The 19,575-nt window shown below is 46.1% G+C and overlaps 2 protein-coding genes across 2 annotated transcripts in view; both read right to left on the reverse strand.

The window, feature by feature from the left end:
* Positions 1-3,414: 3,414 nt before the first annotated feature.
* Positions 3,415-19,575, reverse strand: part of Acss1 (acyl-CoA synthetase short chain family member 1) — a 50,693-nt gene continuing 34,532 nt past the window's right edge. The window contains exons 6-14 of the mRNA XM_028774894.1: positions 15,348-15,495; positions 14,093-14,230; positions 12,955-13,047; positions 11,801-11,913; positions 11,336-11,462; positions 10,541-10,668; positions 10,357-10,420; positions 6,570-6,688; positions 3,415-5,097 (exon numbers count right to left, since the gene is read on the reverse strand). Of these exons, the coding sequence (XP_028630727.1) occupies positions 4,918-5,097; positions 6,570-6,688; positions 10,357-10,420; positions 10,541-10,668; positions 11,336-11,462; positions 11,801-11,913; positions 12,955-13,047; positions 14,093-14,230; positions 15,348-15,495 (1,110 nt within the window). The 3' untranslated portion in view covers positions 3,415-4,917. The remainder of the gene's footprint in view (positions 5,098-6,569; positions 6,689-10,356; positions 10,421-10,540; positions 10,669-11,335; positions 11,463-11,800; positions 11,914-12,954; positions 13,048-14,092; positions 14,231-15,347; positions 15,496-19,575) is intronic.
* LOC114627207 (putative 60S ribosomal protein L37a) lies at positions 18,565-18,926 on the reverse strand. Its single transcript, XM_028774896.1, has one exon. It carries the CDS (start codon positions 18,898-18,900, stop codon positions 18,622-18,624), a length of 279 nt encoding a protein of 92 aa, XP_028630729.1. The 5' UTR covers positions 18,901-18,926; the 3' UTR covers positions 18,565-18,621.

Consider the following 19,575-nt stretch of genomic DNA (forward strand, 5'->3'; position numbering starts at 1 on the left):
AAGAGATGCTCTTCATCTGATGTTCACGCCTATCTCCCAGCATTTTGGAGCTGAGGCAGGATGAACAGGAATTTGAGGTGAACCTGGGCTACCTAACAAGTTCCATAACAGCCTGGGCTACCCTGAAATCTGGTATCAAAACCCCCCAAAAGAGAAAAAGAGTTGCATCCCACCCTCCATTTAGGATAGCTATTTTAGTTACTTTTCTGTTGCTATAATAAAATACCATGACCAGAAACTATTTATGGGGGAAGCAAAGTTTATTTGGGACTTAAAAGTTTCAGAGGGGTAAATCTATCATGGCAGGGAAGCTTGGCAGTAAGCCGACTTGACAGGGGGAGCAGAAACTGAGAGACCCACATACTCAGCCTCAGGGACACAGCAAACTGGGAATGGAGTGAGACTTGAAATCTCAAAGCTGACCTCAAGTGATTTACTTCCTCCATCAAGGCTACACCACCTAAACCTCCCCCAAACAGAGCTACCCACTGGGGTCAAGTGTTCAAATACATAAGTTTATGGGGGATATTCTCATTCAAACCACCATAATAGCCTTTTATAAAACCAATGGGGCAAAGAAATCACAGTACCAACAGAAACTTCAGAAAGGCCAAGTGTGCCTCTGCTGGCTGGGAGAGGTTGGAAGCCAGGCCACTGGGTCTGTGGCAACTCCTCTGTAGACGAACAGATGAAGGGCATCAATACCAAACAAACACAGACAAGGAATTTGGGGTGCTAGAGGAAGGTGGAACCATGCCATGAAACCCAGAGCCTCTGTTGGTTATCTCCATGGTAACCAAAGGGGCCCTGTTGCAGGCCCTCAGAATGTAAGCAACCATCTAAGTATACACACAGCTTAACACAGTCTTTCACAATGTCTTCCTTCTGTAGCCCTGATCTACTTAGAGGGAGGCAGCTTAGTCTCAGAACTCTGACAGTCCAGAAGCCATCTCCCCCACCTCAGTTTTTCAGTATGATAGGAAGAAACCTTGTCTAAGTTTGGGCTGCTATAACAGAAGGCTGCAGACTGGGTAGCTCAAATGACAATCATTTCTGACAGTCCTGAGACTGGGAGAGTAAGACACTGGCAGATTCCATGTTTGGCAAGAACCTACTTCCTGGCTTGCATGCTTCAGTTTCTCTGCTGTGTCCAGCAAAGGGAGGGAGTAGGTAAGCGCTTCCACATTTTTTTTTTTATAAAGGCACTATACCGAAGTCATCACCTTCCTGACGTCATCAACTTCAAAAGGCCCCTCGTCTTAATACCATCACTTTCGGTGTAGAATTCCAACATAAGAATGGGATGAGGTCACAGACATTTGGTTTACAGCAAAAGTCGTTTATATCTATGTTTGATACCATAGCTTAAAATGAATTGGTAGGGGACGTAGGATGACACTCAGGAAGAGAGGTTTGGCATACCTGGGCCCCTGGGTTCCATCCCCAGCACCAAAAAACAAACAAACAAAAAAAAAGTAAAAAGAAAAAAAGAAATAAAGAAGTATCAACAGACTCGGGAATACCATTTATAATTCATTTAATCTTGTTATCCAACAAAATTTTTTTAACAAGATGGCAGGGGAAGTTATATGAAACAGAGTAGAGGTAGCTGAACTCACTGACAAAGTTCTTTTTTTTTTAATTGGTTATTTTATTTACATTTCAAATGCTTTCCCCCTTCCCAGTTTCCCATCCACAACCCCTCCCCCTGTATCCTCCCCCTCCTCCCCCTGCCTCTAGGAGGGTGCTCTCCTACCCACCCACCTGCTCCTGCCTCTATCCTAACATTCCCCTATGCTGGGTCATCAAGCCTTACAGGACGTTCTGTCACCCCAAAGCTTCCTCAAGCAGGGCCATATGTGTGCTTAAGCCTGAGGTTCATGGATTCAGAATGTTTTCAGGCATTTCACCTAGGTCCTCTAGGAAGAATAGCATCTATGGTGACAGGGGCATGAACCCTGCCACAAGGCCTCCCTTGCACAGAATTTGGTAATTTTTGTTCCCTGCTGGGTACGGTTAGGGTGGTAACCCAGTATAGAACATTAGCTCTCAGCAGACTCCAACACCCAAGCTAACCTCTCTGTGTGTTGTGGCCAATCAGATCTTAAAACGAGGAACTGTAGAAACCGATGGACCTCTTTTTCATCAGTTCAGTTTCCATGGGAATACCGGCGATAGATGTTCCCCAGCATTTCCTGTGATTGCCTTTCAGGTAAATGTGACAATCAAGCCATAAGTCATAGCTATTCCATTGCCATTTATTTTTTGCCATTTAGTTGTCCATTTGTATATGTGTGTTTCTGTGTCATCTGTGTGTGCAGCACACAGACAGCACATAAGAGAGCTCAGACAGCAACCCACAGGAGTCTTTTCTCTCCTTCCACTGTATGGGTCATGCAGATTGAACTCAGATCACTATGCAAGCACCTTTAGCTACTTACCCTTCTCAAGCAGCAGACTGGCTCTCTGCATTGTAGTACCAAGAACTTGGTTCCTTGTCCAAGGGGAAGTCCCAAGAGAAATGGGCAGGTAGCTTTCTAAGGCCTTTACTAATCCCTGGGTCCTTATTCTTCTGACAGGCCACACCTTTTCTTATTAAGAGAGTGACAGATAGTAGTCCACTCCCTTGGTACCTTTATGTGTTTCCTATTGTCCCTGACAGTATCAGATGGTCATACCTGAGCTTGTTACTTAGGCTGGGTCCTGTGGTGCTAGGAAATGAGCATAACCTCATGCCTGTAGCCAGAGTTAGCCATTTAACAAGGTCAGGAGCTGGTTTCCCTGCAGAAATGGTGGCTTTTTCTGAAGCAGTGCCAGGATAGGTTGAATTGCTAAGGTGTTTGCCTTGTAAGCATGAAACCTGAGTTCTAGCCTCAGAACCCAGGGAAAATAGGCAGCCATGAATAAAATAAGTAGGTGTTCACTTATAACCCCAGAACAGGAGAGATGGAGATAGGGTCTGTGGGGTTCACTGACCAACCAGACTAGCCAGTCGGTGAGTCCTAGGCCCAGTGAGAGACTGTCTCAAAAAGAAAAGGTAGATGGTTGCTATGAGGTTGTCTTCTGGCCTCAAAGCACACCACACACACACACACACACACACACACACACAAGCACGAACGCACACATGCACAAATGCACCAGCACCTGCACACACATTAACAAACTCTCTCTTACACATGCACATATGACCACACAGCACCAACACTTTTTTTTTTTGGTGTGTTCTATCTTTTGAGTTGAATAGGCTCCTTTTTGTTTTCCCTCAGGATCATGTTGGCTGGGTGGGGGTGGGGTAGGGAGTACAGGTCTGAGAAGAGTGCTAACCTAGCATTCAAGAGGCCCTAGATTCAATCCCTAGCATCAGGAAGAAGCAAAATAGAATAACATCAACCAAAAACATCCCCATAAAAAGACAGTGAACAAAATAAAGCTTTATTTGAATACTTCTATAAATCATACTGAGGGCTTCTATCAGTAACCTGGGAACCTAGGCCACTTCCTAAAGGGCACAGTAATTATAGTCAGCCATGTGCAGCATATGGCTCGTCACTGCTGATTGTAACAAAGGACTATTAATATTTGTGCGTACTACAACCGCTCCACCTCCTGGAAGTATTAGCATGTTTATCCCATTACCCAAGAAGTCAGGAAGACAGCAGGTGTGCAGTAACTAAGAAACCCCTGAAACACCCATATAGCTAAGTTCTGTGGACCAGTCAGAACACTCTTCCTCTGCCCCCGGGGGCCCTGCTCACAGAGGGGCCACCCCTTCAGCTCTCCCATGCTTAGCCACAACCTAGCTACAAAGTAACCTTTTCATGACTTCATGATTTGTATCACTCACCAATGTCCAGAGGACTTAAGGCACATAGAGAGAGACCTTGCTCAGGAGCACCAAGTGTCATCACTGGACCACAGTGAGTTCTTGCTGCCCCAACCACAAAACAAAGGGCAGGCAGAGTCTTCAGGAGCCCAGTTCAGAGGGGATCAGAGGCTTAGTAAGACACCTGAGTTCTCCCTGGCTACCATGAACAACCTCACATGTTTGAAGCAATACGACCGACCTCCTACTATGAGGCACCTTGGGGGTTAAGAAGCTCCTTCCAGATCACAGCTTAGAGAAACAAACCCAAATGATTTCACAAGTAAAGGAAAGGACATTCACTCTGTCTCTTGGGAGTTAGAGGTGCTGGTGTGTAGCTCAGAGGTAGAGCGCTTGCCTAGTGTGCAGGAGGCCCTGAGTGCAATCCCTAACACACAAAATATAAGAATTGTCCAGTTTGTTCTATCATAAAATAAACAAAATGAACCAAGTATGAAATAAACACAGGAGGTGGATATAGTGACTTGGATTGGTAGGATCAGGACAGTAATGTGTCAGAGCCACAAGCATCTCTGGTTTGGACTTCAAGCACACTGAATGGTAATTAAAAAAAATAAAAGAAGCACATTCTGTTATCGTCATCCTGGGGGAGGCAAAAAAGGAGATTTTCCCACCGTGTGTGTGTGTGTGTGTGTGTGTGTGTGTGTGTATAACTAAATGTTCACACTATACTCAAATGTTCTGTTATTCTCCCCAAATAGAAAAAGTACAAAAAATAAAATATTTTGTGTTTTGTTTCTAGACACATCTGGCGAAAGCATGACAGCTTTGGAGCTAAGACCTCTGGCCACCCTGTGCTTGGCTTAGTGTCAATTATGACTTAATTCTGGAAACCAGATGTAGGGCAAAGGCCTCCCCCTCCAGAGGCAGCCCCCTGGGCCCCAGGAGAAAGAAAGAGGAGCTTCAGCTCCAAATAGAGCAGTAGATGGGTCATGTGTTCAGATGAAACAAGCCACTTTTGAAGCTCCTGTCCCTTGAGGACGACCAGGGGTTCTGTTCTGCCTTGTCTGAGCAGCAAAGAGGCACACCTCTCAGTTGGTTGCAGCCCGCTGCTCTTCATACTTCTGGAAGGCACTCAAGATTTCTGTGATGACACTGGGGTCCTCCAGGGTAGTAGTGTCCCCTAGATCCTGCCCCCTGGTGGTGATGATCTTCCTCAGCAGCCTTCTCATCACTTTCCCAGATCTGGTTTTGGGGAGACGCTTCACCACCTGGCAAAGATGAGTGGTGTTAGTGGTGTTAGAGTCTGGACAGCCCTCTGACACCAGTGATTGCACTGGGGTAAGAGGTCTCCTGTGGAGGTTGATACTCCCCACAGAGGACTACAAAGCAATTTTGCCCGATATATGAACCAAGCAATGTCTTAACACTCCTGCAAACTGACCCTGAAGCTGAAATCAACCCAAAGGGCCGGATCTAACCTGTGACTAAGCTTTGCTAACCCCCTCCAGGTGTGACCATTGAGCCTGTTTTGTCTACCACAATACTTGAGTGGTTTCTTTCTCAGCCCAAGCCTGGGGCTTAGTTGGGTAAAAGCCTCTGAGCAGAAAATTTTGTTGTACAGTCTGACACTTTAAGAGCTGTGTTTGGAAGGGTGTGTGTGTGTGTGTAGATGGTATTACTTGCTGGAGATTGATGCCCTATCTGAAGATAGTTAATGTTACAAGTTCAACTGATAGGCCAACATTGTGAGCAATATGAAGGGGTGATGAACACTTCTTGCCTCAAAGAATTCCAAACCCAGAAATCATTGTGGAGAGGTATCAGCGAAGAAAGAAAAAAAATCTGAAGAGACTCCAGGGTGGCCCAGGCCTTCCCACAGGAAATGACTCCTTGAAAAAAAATAGGAAACATGTTCAGAAACCACATGAGACTTGAGAACTCCATGTCTCTCAGACCTTTAAAATCTGTAGTTTGGCTGAGACACAGCTTAGTGGTAGAATTCAAGCTGAGCCTTCAGAAGTCTCTGGGCTCAACTCTGTTAGGATCTGAATCTTAGATGCTCTACAAAGACTATGTTAAAGGTATGGTCACCAGTTTGTAGGGCTTTTGGGAGATAGTGAGACTTTTAGGAGGTGGGGGGATCTGGTGAAAGAAAGAAGGGTCATTCAGGGGTTGGCCTTTGAAGGACATATTAGGATCCTTGCTCCTCCCTCTTTCATGGCTACCATGATTTAAGCATCTTTGTTTGCCACATGCTTCCCACCAAGATAAACAGTGTTGCTACTGGCCAAAATACAGCCCAACCAACCAACCATAAACTGTAACCATGAGCCAAAATAAAACCTTCCCATCATTTAAATTAATTGTCTCAGGCATTTTGCCTCAGAGATAGAAAGCAAACATGTACCTAACATCACAAAAAGAAAAACATAGAATTTTTATTCTCCTTACCATTCAGTCCTGTACCAGCAGCCATCCTTCAAAGGCTACAGTTCAAGAGTTCTAGCCTTGCCTAGGGCTGTGTCCTAAACAGGTGTCGCTGTAAACTTCAAATGCATGAAATGCATGGTCCTTCCCTGTCTTAGGAAAACCACTCAGGGAAACCCAAACCACTAACGACAGTTTTGATGTTGGGATAAAAGGGGCCCCTTGCTTGTAAAAGTGCAACATTGCTTGACATTTGTGGAAAGCAGGGACTTAAAGAGAGTGACGCCATCCCCCCAAGGTGGAGTTGACTCACCAGGATCTGGTCAGGCACAGCATACTTGGCGATCTTGGTGGCCACTGCCAACTTGAGTTCATTTACTACCATGTTCGCATCACTGATGTCATCTTTTAGCACAATGAAGGCAAAGGCAGCTGGAAGGAGAGCAAAGACAAGGGAGTGCTAAGTCCTGAGTCTGTCTTGAATCCCCTATCACAAGCTGCTGTAAACCCAGAAGGTTTCTAAATGCAGAGGGTTACATAGTGGCAACTGGTTTCCGCTACTGCAACCCTGAAGGAGCATGTCCACTACACAGGAAGTGAAAGCAACTCCAACTGTGGCTCTGCCAGTGTCCCGCATGAGTGGTCATGCGTGGTTGAGAGCATGGCACAGCCGCAGTGCTGATGGCTGTGTGTGACCCGGGACATGTGACTTAACATTCTGTTCCCTCAGCTGTGAAAGAATGCATGATATGGGCTGCCTGGAAATAGACACAAGATTGTGTATCAGCATACTGGTGAACACATAGCTTTTTTTTTTTTTTTTTTTTTTTTACTTAAAAATGTTGACCCCTGAGGCTGGAGAGATGGCTTAATCAGTAAAGAAGGGAGTCACATAAGGTTAATAACCTGAACTCAGATCCTTAGCGCTTGGGTAAAACAAGCAGGCAGGCATGGTGGTACATGCCTGTAATCCTAGCACTGGGGAGGTAGAAATAGGAGGATCCCTGGAGCTTGCTGGCTAGCCACTCTAGCCAATCAGTGAGCTCCAGATTCAGTGAGAAACTATGTATTTAAAAATTCAGTGGTGGACAACTGAGCAAGACATTTGATTTTAACCTCTGGCCTTCACACGAATGTGCACTATACAAATGTGCATGCATGCACGCACAGGTGCACAGACACACAGACAGACAGACAGACAGACACACGAGTGCGCGCACGCACACACACACACACACACTACATGGCCATAGATCAATTGCTGATTGAGTGTGCTGGGGCTACTGTGTTCAACAGTATCAAACTTCAACCTTGAAAACTCCATCACAGAAGAAAGATCTGCCAGGCTGCAAGGTGAATGCATATGGTATCAGTGCAAACACCAGAAAACATTTTCCAGTATCCTGTCGAGGTCCAGAAAGGATGTATCATAGTTCCTGCTACCACACAAAAATCTAATTTTACTGTTTGTTCCCATCTTCCAAACTTATGCTCCCCCGAGCTTCTTGAATCTACTACAGTGTGTAGCATCCCCATTGACCACGCTTATTGTTCAGTGTCTGTCTCTCCTCTCTGTTCCCTGACCATCTCTGTCTCTCCTTTCTCTTCCCTAGCCATCCCATCAGGTGGCTCCATGACAGCAGAGGCTCCACCTACTTTACATTCATTGACGTATGTCTCCAGCATCTAAAACCATGCCCTGAGTATGGTAGGTGCTTGCTAAATGTGTTGACAAGTGATTATTTCCTGCCCAAGCTACAATGTATGTAGTGAACTAAGCTGCTACTAGAAATAAAAAACTCTTATTCATCCCTCAAAGGCAAGCTTGGTTAACATATACTTTGTGACAATTTTTCTTACTCTGTCCACATGTTATAGTATTTGGTTTATAGAATGGTTGGTGACTTCACTATCCCCACCCCATCAGGTTGTAAGATCTTCAGAGGAAAGATACATTGTATCATCTTGGCAGTTGGCATGACTGTGAAGACAGACCTGGATTACTGATTCCAGAGGCAGGAATGAAAGGTGGTGGAGGAGCAGGTTAAGAGCCAGAGATGTTCAAAGTCCAAATGGTCACAAACCAGCAGCAGGACTAGAAGCTAGCCAAAGCCCACAGTATTCAGGTCCTAGTCAAACTAGAGCCACAGATGCTCAGAGGAAGTGGGGACAAACTCCAAAAGTGTCAAGCAGCTTGACACTAAGAACTGTGAATGGGTTATTTGTGAATTACAAATCTGTTAGAAGCCAGTAGCATCACACTATATGTAAAAAAATCCCTCCCAGCCCTGCAGGCACTGAAGGGCTGGCAATACCTGATGCTGAGAGCTGATGCTGGAGTACCAAGAGGCCAGAGGACCCAGAGAGTGCTAAGCATCAGGCACCACACTGCGAGTGTACATGAAGAACCTAACATGCCGGCAGAGCAGCTGAGGCAGAGCACAACCCAACATATAGCCTACCCCATCTGAAGCTATTCTGCTTCAATGCAGCTACTTTGACCTTGTTCCTGTTTTCTAGGGTTCATCCAAGGGCTGATAAGCCCCCATGGACAAGGCAGAAGGTGCCTGGGGTCACAGGCTGCTTTCAGCAGTTCCTTGACCTCTCAGGTTCAGGACTGAAGTATTGGCACTGTCTTGAGACTTGAGCACACTGAACTTTCAGAGTTTTCAGATGCTGGGAGCACACCAGGGCACTGCAGATCCTTGGACCACAGAGATATCAAATGCATGGACCCCAAAGGTGGGTCCAGGTCCCTACCCAAATGAGGTACCTTCACAGTTACCCATGAAGAACTGTTCTCACTGCTACCCACCTCCCATCTTGATGATATCTAGACATTGCCTCTGCTGGCAGGTGCCCCAAACAGCTCTCCCACATGTCTTTGTCCCAATAGCAAAGCCACATCCACCTCAACACATTGGTTCTACGGTAATGAAGGATGTTGTTTTTAAAGCGCTTAACTGATTTTTAAGTTTTGCAACAAGTCAGTTCAAAGAAAGTATCTGATGGGGCTAGAGAGATGGCTTAGCAGTTAAGAGCACTGGCTACTCTTCCAGAGGCCAGGGGTCCTATTCCCAGGATTTACATAGCAGCTAATAACCATCCATAAATCCAGTCCCAGGAGATCCAGTGCCCCATCTCTGTACCTCTGCAAGCACTACACACATGTGATACACAGATATACATGCAGGCAAAACATCCATAGACATTAAATAGAGATATAAAAAAAGAAAGATAAGGCAGTATCTAAGGGGCTATGGTGGAGCTCAGTAGTAGACTGCATGCCTAGCATGTTTGAGGACTTGGTTTCTATTTGGGACATGAAAAAGGTTAAATGTTTGGTTAAGCACGAGAACAGCAGCACATAAGGGTAGACAAGAGTCAGATGACACTTGAAGCACACTGTTTCAGAATGTCCCTAAGAGGAGAGAGAGCACACTCAATTCCAGGCCACTTCACGGGGCATAAAGGTCATTTTGTGAGAAATGACCTCACGCATGCTTAGAATATGGCCATGTCACACCAGGCCACAGGGTCTGCCATTGCAACACTCAAGTGTCCTTTCTAGACACAGCCATTTGGGAATCAGTTGGCTCTGGGGGAAAAGTTTTTAAAAGATATCATTGATTTAAGATCATTCTGATAGTTTACCCTGCCTTCCCTCTTACCATGTCAATATGCTGTGAAATGTCAAGTTTCCCCAGCGTCTCAGGGCAGCACACAGCCTGCTATAGGGCATAGCCCAGTGCACAGGTATAGCAGCTACAGAGCTGGCATGAGTGCTAAAACCAAGTGGGTAGCTGGGCAGGAGGATATGGGTGTGGCTTAGAAAGTGCCCCAGCCAGAGATACTGGAAACAGACTTCTCAGGCTCAGCCCGGAGCCAAATATATCATGGCTTTTTATGGCTGAATGTCCTTAAAGGTCAGCAAATATGGGTGTTTCACAACTTAGACTTAATATTTACCTTGATCAGTGTCCTCACCAGGAAGGCAACAGTATAGCCATAGGCCCTTTCACTGTATCCTGTTGTCTTTCTATTGGGGGCACCCTACTGCACATGCACCTCCACTATAGAGAGAAGGGGCAGACACTCACCTTCTCCTTTGATGTCATGAGGGTACCCAATGACAGCAGTTTCTGGAACAGCAGGATGGTCAGCCTATACAGAACAGAGGACAAAATTCCGAGATGACTTGGGGAGTACATTCCCATCCTGACTCTGAGATCATCAGAGGTATCATGAGAATACCAAGCAAAGTAAAAGGCAGGCTGAGCTTACCATTGCATCCTCAATCTCTGCAGTCCCCAGGCGATGACCACTGATGTTGATGACATCATCCATACGCCCTGTGATCTGGTAATAGCCACCCTCCGTCCGGTGAGCTCCATCTCCAGTGAAGTAATAACCTACACCATAGTGGGGCATTCAGGGCCAGGGGCTCTGAGTCAGGCCCAAGTACCATCCAAGTTCCTGACCTGTCATCTCCCTCCAGCAACTAACACATAAACACCTCTCTAGGCAGTCCCAGGCTGTATTCTAATGAGAGGGCAAGTAACACTGAATGATGCCAAGACTGTTAATGTCCAGAAAACAGACTGTAGCACAGCTGGGATGCTCACAAAGATGAATGGCAGCTGTAACCTTGAGACTGAACGTTGCTACTTCCAGCAAGGCAAAGACCTTGGCAGTCACACAAACTTCCAACCCAGGACTCCAAAGAAACATGAGAAGAATGGGAATATAAACTGTGAGAACACCCAGCCTCTGTGACAGCTTCCCAAACATGTCTCATCACTCATCTTTTTCTCAGTATCTACCATGATGTCCATCCCAGCCAGAGCCAAGGATATACTCATGTTTATCCCAGCCCTACAAGGGTTCGGCATGCTGACCCGATCTCCCAATCAAGATAAGGAAGGCCTTCGAAGTAAAGGGAAGGTGCAGAGCCAGACTCACTTTCACAGAGCCATCACATTAGACATAGCTGCCATGAATTTAACCAGTTCCCTATCTATAGAAACATGATTCCAGGAATCTATGGAGAAGGTATAGGAACCTACCCTAGCTGCTCACCTGGATATGCTCTGAAGTAGGCATCTACGAACCTCTGGTGGTCACCATAGATGGTCCTTGCCATTCCTGGCCAAGCTTGGGAAATGCACAGGGCCCCAGAAACATCACCACCCTCCACAACATTGCCCTACAGATGAAGGGAGACATTCATGAGAGAACTATCCAGCACTGGGAGAAAAGCAAGGAATTGACTATCAGCTTGACCCGAGGCAGGAAATATGAAGCACTGGATAGAACTGTCCAAAGGTTTCCTCCTGACAAAGTCTGATGAGGGCCCTGGCTTGCAGCAGTCATTAGCAGTGCTGTTTAAGAAAGGGTTGTGGGGCATGTGTAAGGACCTAGTCTTTACTCCAAGGACTAGACCCTGTATCTTAGCAAGGGACAGAAATCAAGGCAGTGGAAGGTTTGCCAGATGAGTAGCAAGGCCTTATGTGCAGAGGACAACCTCTGCAAGACCCCTCACACCTTCTCATCCATGAGTGCAGGGACGATGCCAAAAAATGGCCTCATGGCCATACCCGGGAGGATCTCTGCCCCATCTTCTGAGGGCCGTGGCGCAATGCAGATGCCTCCAGTTTCTGCAGGAAGGATAAAGAAACACCAATTGACCTGGGGACCAGGAACAGACATATTCCACAATGTGCCAATCTAGGTATGGTCTGTGGTCTCCTCTACTGCGGGCAGAAACAGAATCCTGAGTTCTGCATTCAACAGATGGATATGGTACTACCCTCTGCCCAATAGGCCTTCACTGGGTCGGGCCTGTGTGTGAAATAGGGAAGGGTGAAAAGCCACCTACTTGCAGAGGAAGATGGAGGAAATAAAGTGGCGGAGCTAAGTCAAATGGATAGTGAAGCCTGTGTGGTCATTTCTCTGGCACTTGAACCAGTCGGTATATATGGCAGTGTTTCACGAGACATATTGTGAAAAGTTCTCTGTCCCATGTCTTCCAGCACAAACCAGAGATGTTATTTGAAACTGTCTCATGCTGACTACTTGGAAAATAAGGCTTTTAACAGCTTTGTTACTGTATAGTGGTGGCCTCTTTCCCTGAACATCCCAAGGAGTCAGATATTTAAAAAAAAAAGGACAAATCAAAACAAAACTGCCACGGGGGGGGGGGGGGGGGAACTTCCTTCTCCCACAAACAGATGTGTCCTCCTCAGAAGTGTCTGTGTTCAGAAAGGGGTGGTGCTGGGAAAGAGAAGTATTGAGCATGTATGAGGTCCTAGGCTGAGGTTCCAGCACTGCATCAAAATTTAAAAGAAAGCAAGCAAGCAGGGAAGAGCCTCTGCCTGTAAAGGACAATGAGCCCTGAGGACTTGCTAGTCCACTGGCCCTAGTTTGTCACCTCTTTTCCTCCTCACTCTGGAGCTCACACAGAGGCTATAAGACATACATGAAACCGAGGCTCAAGAGGGCCTTACGTGTCCCCAACAGCAGCCAGGCTATAACTCTGAACTGTCTCCTGTGTAATTGCATGCTGAAGAAACATGGGCCTCGTGAGCACCATCACAGTCACTTTTGAGAACACGAGCCCTTGTGCTAGGTATGCATGAGCCCCTCCAGCCTCAGGTTAGCCCTCAAGCCTGTGACAACTCCCCCTCAGGGACACTCACCCGTCTGCCACCAAGTGTCCACCAGTGTGCATCTGCCATCACCCACGACGTTGTGGAGCCACTCCCAGGCCTCGTGGTTGATAGGCTCTCCCACTGAAACCACACAAAAGCAAGAAGGAAATTAACAGGCTTCAAAATACCCTGAAACAAAAAGGAGTAATTAGGGAGGAACAGCTCAGTGACCTTCCTGAAGGCTACACCAAAGGACCTGGAGAGGTCTGTGTTCCCATGTCCATAGTCATCAAAGTAATGCACATTACGATGACTACACGCATTCTGACAGCTCAAAAGGTTCAACTATGGGGAAACAGGATACCACCCATAGTGCAGGACTGAAATCTGGCATCAAGTTTCTGAGGAGCAAGTGTGGTGCATTGGCTGTAATTAAGAGACTTTACATTTCATACCATTATTTCGGACAATTATCAGGGGTAGAATCTATCAAAGCTAAAGGTGTGTTTACCCTACTACCTGAAATTTTGACTTCTGACATTTACTCCATAGAACTCAGGATAGACTCCTGACAAAGAATAGACATGTATACAGATGGACCCATGCCAGGCTTGCTCATCACTGCCAGAAAGAGGCTGGCTTTAAGGGCAGAATGGGTAAGCTGTGGTATATCTATGCAGTGGAATACCATAGAACTATGGAAAAAAAAAGCAAGCCACTGCTACCCACAACAACAGATTGTATGCCCCCCCCCACATAAAGCTCAGAACACAATGCATACTGAAAGAACTACAATGAATCACAGCAAGGGGTTGCCGGAGACAGCCTTCCATATCCTATTCTGCTTTCTAGCCTATATTCCTCTATAGTTAACCTAGGTCATGGTCACCTGTGTTATGTATGAAGGAAAGCCTTTATCAACCTGGCTCCTTGGCATCTGTACACTTGACTGGCTCTTAAGCCTCTAAAAAGAGGTGCTCTGCCCTAGAATTCTGTGGCCTGACTTCACTGTGTCTGTCAGGAAAGTTCCCAGGGCTCGCACACAACCCTTGCTCATCTGTTTAGAGCAAATCCTGCTCAAACAGTGGAGTGGCCCCCACCCCTGCCCTGTTTAGCAGGACTATCCGGTTTAGCATTGCCTAGCAAAGCCCCAGAGCCATGCTAAGCCACACAGCACTGTGCTCACCTGACCCCAGTGTGCGCAGGGAAGAGCGGTCATACTTTTTCACCCAGGCATCCCCATATTTCAGCAGCAGCCGGACAGCTGTTGGGGCACCATAGAACTGGTTGATCTTTAGCCTCTGCACTGTCTCCCAGTAACGACCTACAAAAGAGTCATAGTCAGCCAGATAGTCCACCAAGCATGACCTATTTTACACATGCAAGCCAAGCTCAAGAGTTTTGAGGGGTGGGTCTGTGATCACAGAAAGGGAGCCCCTACCATCCTTGAAGAAAGGGGCCCCAGAGAACTCCCTAATTACAAGGTGGCATGCAGAAGCCACCCAACCTTGTATGACAGCATCACATGAGGTATTCCACGTGAGCTAGTCAGGGATCAGCTTCAGGTGTTATTGCTTCAAGTTTTTAAAAAGTGACATGGAACTTTGATCAGAAGTTATTAAACGGTCCCTAAAGTAATGACTCATCTTCCCTTGGTAACAGCATAGCTACTGGTCTATGTGTATCCATGTGCCCAGAAAACACATACACATAATACTCAGAAACTCCAAAGATCACACTATTTCATGAAGCTGTTCTTAAGCAATGCTTGTCCCTGCTATCATCCCATTAAGCTTCCTCAAGTGTGGCTACGGGGGCCAAGAGGCAGCAAAGAAAAAGTTCACACTCCAGTCCTATGGCATGTTAGGGCAAGAGCCAGCAACAATTTGACTACATTAAAGTAAATATTTGGGGAAACTGTATTACATGAGAGAAACATAAAAAGACAGCAGGATGAGGTCATGTCCTCAAAGTGGTGCAAATTAACAAGGGTAGCTGCAAGCTATGTACGGTCCTGAAGTTTGGGTGGTGGGACTTAGGAGGGTGGGAAAGATGAATGGATGGCCCAGGCTTTGAGAAAAGGCCACACGTAGACTACTGGAGTGGCCCTAGATATGAGCTGGAAAACACTAAGCAATGGCTCTCAGCAGGCAGCTTCCAATACAGGGATAGGAAGCATGAAATGGGCAGTTTTGAGATGAGATTCCTCCTGGTCAAACTCCCTCTAATGTTTCTGCACATGGCAGTAGCCTCCAGTTCATTTAGCAAAGCTCAAAGCCTAGCATCTCCAATGTCTGCCTGGCATCTGGTCAATGGGACACAAGAACTGTCCCCTTGCCAGATACAAGCCTCCAGGCGGAGGAGTAAAGAGTTACTCCACCAACCTTGAGATCCCTCCCCTACTACCCAGAGCCAGCCTCACCAGAGTTCTTGGTCCTCACCAGCATCAGGGTAAACTGGGGTGCTCTCAAAAAGGACTGTGGTAGCTCCATTGCAGAGGGGTCCATACACCACATAGCTGTGTCCTGTGATCCAACCGATGTCAGCCACACAGCCAAAGACATCACCTGGCTGGTAGTCAAACACGAGCTACGGATACAGGAAAGGACCCTCAAGAACTTTTCTTCCCCAAGTCACCCTTTTCCTACCCACCACTAAGACACAGTCATTTGCACAGCAGTCTGTAACTGTGACAACCAGCACAGCTATCAGAAGGGAGGTGAGTGATGGCTGCAGAGGTTTCCCACAGGGCCCAGCAGAAGACAGAGCTACAAACACAGACAGTGACCATGTGGTCATTTCAAGAACCAAACTGTACATGGTACAAGAGCCCATGGAATGACTGCAAGCCAAATAATGCCGAGCTATAGAATGAAGTTTGCTCTGAAGTTCATCTGTGAGCTAAAGACAGCCCATGTCCTAAAACATGTATGCACTGGTGGTGCCATTTCTTCTCAGTATGCAATTAAGGTGTGGCAACTTGAACTGGGAATATGCCTTGGCATTAGAGCACAGTCTTGTCATCCCAGAAACCCTAAATTTAATCTGCAGCATCAAGAGAAGAAGAAGAAAAAGTCTGGCATATTTCTGGTATACTACCTTATACCACTGTTTTATAAAACATTCTAAAAATCGAATGCAAGCACCTACTGAGCATCATCAGCTTCTGTAAGCATGCAAGGGACACCTGCTTCCCCTTGCTGAAGGGACATCTTGGGATCCTGTTGACCATTTGAGGAGAACAAAGCTTAGGGACCCAGTGACAAATTACTAACTGATAAAAAGAAAGTCTAAAGAAACAAAAGGGAGAAGAGGGAACCCAGAGGGTAACGAATGCATCCAGATATTTGTGATGAGTGAAAATACCTATGTCTAGGGATATGCTTTGGGGTGAACCTTGAAAGAAACATGGGACAGTAATATATCACATTATGAAAGAAGGGACTGTAGAAAGGGCTTCTTCAAGACTAGTAAACATTCCATTTCTTCACAAAAGTGGTATCATTTTATAGTAATTCATTGAAACACAGATTGGAATTTGGTAGGATTTGTGTATTTTTAAAAAAGAGTTTTGCTATGGTGGCACACACCTTTAGATACTTTCACTTGGAAGGCAGAGGCAAGCAGGTTTCTATGTGCTTGAGATCTCTCTGATCTATATAGCAAGTTCCAGGCCAGTCAAGACTACATAGGAAGACCCTGTCTCAAAAACAAATATTTTTAATCTTTAGTTGGGAAGTCCCCCCAGTTCCTACTACCTCATATCAGAGACATGAAAAGTCGTGAGCAAGCAGGCCCTTCCAGAGCTGTGTCTCCAGGCCAGCAAGGACACTCCAGAGGAAGAAGGCACTTTCACTGTTCTGGGAAATCAAGATGCTCTAATCTTAAAACCCCCAAGCACCCAAGAGCAAAACAATTGTGCATGTAATTCAGATCCAAATTGTCTATCCTGAAGATTTCTTTCCCCATATTTCCTTACAGGAAAGCCCAGGTTTGTGTGCAGTCATTTGCCAAAAGACCCAGCAGTCAGAAAAGTCTATGACTCTGTTGCATACCCCACTGTCACTCACACTTCTAACACCCTTCACAGTCAACCGTCCTCTAACAGTCTCCACACCATCAGCATGCACCCATGTGCATGGGAACACCCATAAACACATGATCACATGCCTGTGGGAAAATATGCTAATTTGTATGCATTCACATGCATCTATATACATGTAAACATTCCCCCAAGTGAACATACACATGCATATTAAAACATGTACATTTGAACCAAGGACCCTGGCACAGTCTGTCATCTGAGCAGGGAAGCCCCAGTGTAGACATCTCTAACATCTTCCACTGAGGACACAGAGACATGGCAGCCTCAGCATTGGCACAAGCTAGACCAGCCATGTCAGAGCAGAGCTGGGCACTCCTAGATGGTAACAAGACTTTTACTCCAACGGATATTTTACTGTGTGTCATGGCCACACAGAGAGTGTGCTATGGAGCTGTCTAAATTCTTGGGAACACCCCAGGCCTCCTTATACTCAAGCCTTGAATGTGACACCTAGCATAGAAAAAGCTTCCAGCACCATATGAGCAGAAGGACATACATCTGTCATGCCATTCCGACTTGTGTTTAATCTTAGCCACATAAGTCTCTATTCCCAGTGCTCTTAAAAAAAAATCTCTTAAGCATTGAAAAATATGCTTCTTGCCTTATCTCTGTACCTTGCGATAGTTTGAATATGAATGGCTCCGTGGGCCCATATTTGTAAATGTATATCATAAGGGAGTGGCACTATTTGACAAGGTTCACATGAGGTGTGGCCCCATTGGAGTAGGTATGGCCATGTTGGAGAAAGTGTGTCACTGGAGGTGAGCTTGGAGATTTCAAAGCTTGTTCAGCAAAGTCCTATGCTCAAGGAGATAAAAAGCTTAAAGAAAAGACTGACACTAAATAGAATAACTGGAGTGGTAACCTCAGGGCAAGACCTCACTTAGATAAGCTTCCAACTTGTGAAAAGGAATTAAGCAGCAAAGGGAACTATCAACAAAAGAAAGCAGATACAAATGTAATTGAAAGAAGGGGCCAGGTTCCAGGAGCAGCAGAATTTGGCAGCTTCAGCCACCCACATGATGCTGGCTTTAGCGTCAAGGATACAAGAAAGGGGTTGGGGAATCTCCCCCCAGCTAAGGAAAGCTTCTGAGGCCAGGGATACGCCAGAGGTTTGCCAAGGGTTTCACAGAATGGAGATTCAGAGAGGCCATTACATGAAAATGTGAAAGTGAAGCCTGAATTGTGTTGGACTCCCAGATGTTGGAGTCGCCACTTAGCATACTGCCAAAGAGAGCTGCTAACAGGGAGTGGAACCAGTGCAAGAGAGAGAAGTGTATTGCAGTCATCAACGCTGAAAGGAGTTGGAGGTCTGAAAAAACACTTTGACATCAGACATAGTAATGCAGAATTTGGAATCTGCCCTGCTGGAGTTCAGTTTTGCTTTCATCCAGTATTTCCTCACTATATTCCCTTTCCCCCTTCTTGGGATGGTAATGTATATTCCATGCTATTGTATGTTGGATGTGTGTCATCTACTTTTTTTTTTTTTTTGAATGTAAAAAATACAAACATACATCAATGTTTTAATTAACCACAAACAAGCCAAAAAATGTTCTGTAAATTAACCCGTTTATTGCAGGGCAGGCGAGTCTCAGGCGGTAGGGCTTCTACTGGTCTTTCAGTTCCTTCAATCTTCTGATGGCAGACTTCACTGTGACTGCAGAGGTGGTGTTGTAGGTCCAGGCCCCACCAGCCACCGTTTTCATGCAGGAACCACAGTGCCAGATACCAACAGCTCGTCTCTTCATCTTCGTCTTGCCGCAGAAGGAGCAAGTATACTTAGCGTGCTGGCTAATTTCAATTTTCTTCACCATTTTCCGGAGGGAGGCCCCATAGCGGGTCCCGTATTTCCCGACGATCCCAACCTTCTTGGTGCGTTTAGCCATGTCGCCGGAACCGAAGCCCAAGCCCGAAGAGCTATACTTTACATCTTAATAGCAGCTTCCCCTCCCTCCTCTTCTCCCAGTCCATCCCTCTCCCCTCTCTTCCCCCTCATCCTCCAGTCCTCCGTTTTTCCCTCAGAAAAGGGGACTCCTCCCATGGATTTCAATCCACCTTGGCATATCAAATTGCAGCAGAAGTAGGCGCATCTTCTCCTATTGAGGCTAGACAAGTTAGCCCTGTTAGCCTATGCTCCTGCTGTTGTGAAGACCCAGCTGCACAACTGTTATGTATGTGCAGAGGGCATAGGTTCTTCCCATGCTTGCTGTCTGTTTGGCAGTTCAGTCTCTATGAGCTCCTATGGGCCCAAGTTAATTGATTCTGTAGAGTTTTTGTAGTGTCCTTGACTTCTCTGACTCCTTTAATCCTCCCCTCCCACCTATTCGACAGGGCTCCCCAAGCTCTACTTAGTGTTTGGCTGTGAGTCTCTGCATCTGTTTTCATCAGTTACTGGGTGACCTTAATCCTTAATATACCTTTGAAAAATTGTCAAAGGTACTCATTACCAGGCCTCACCGTGAACACAGAGTCCCTGGGTCTGGCATGTGACTCAGAAGTCTGCATTTGAAACAGGTCTCCCCAGTATTCCTGTCACCCCTAGAGAGAAGCCCCGTGTTGCA

This window comes from Grammomys surdaster, unplaced genomic scaffold (assembly GCF_004785775.1).
Source record: "Grammomys surdaster isolate TR1022 unplaced genomic scaffold, NIH_TR_1.0 251, whole genome shotgun sequence".
NCBI classification, from domain to species: domain Eukaryota; kingdom Metazoa; phylum Chordata; class Mammalia; order Rodentia; family Muridae; genus Grammomys; species Grammomys surdaster.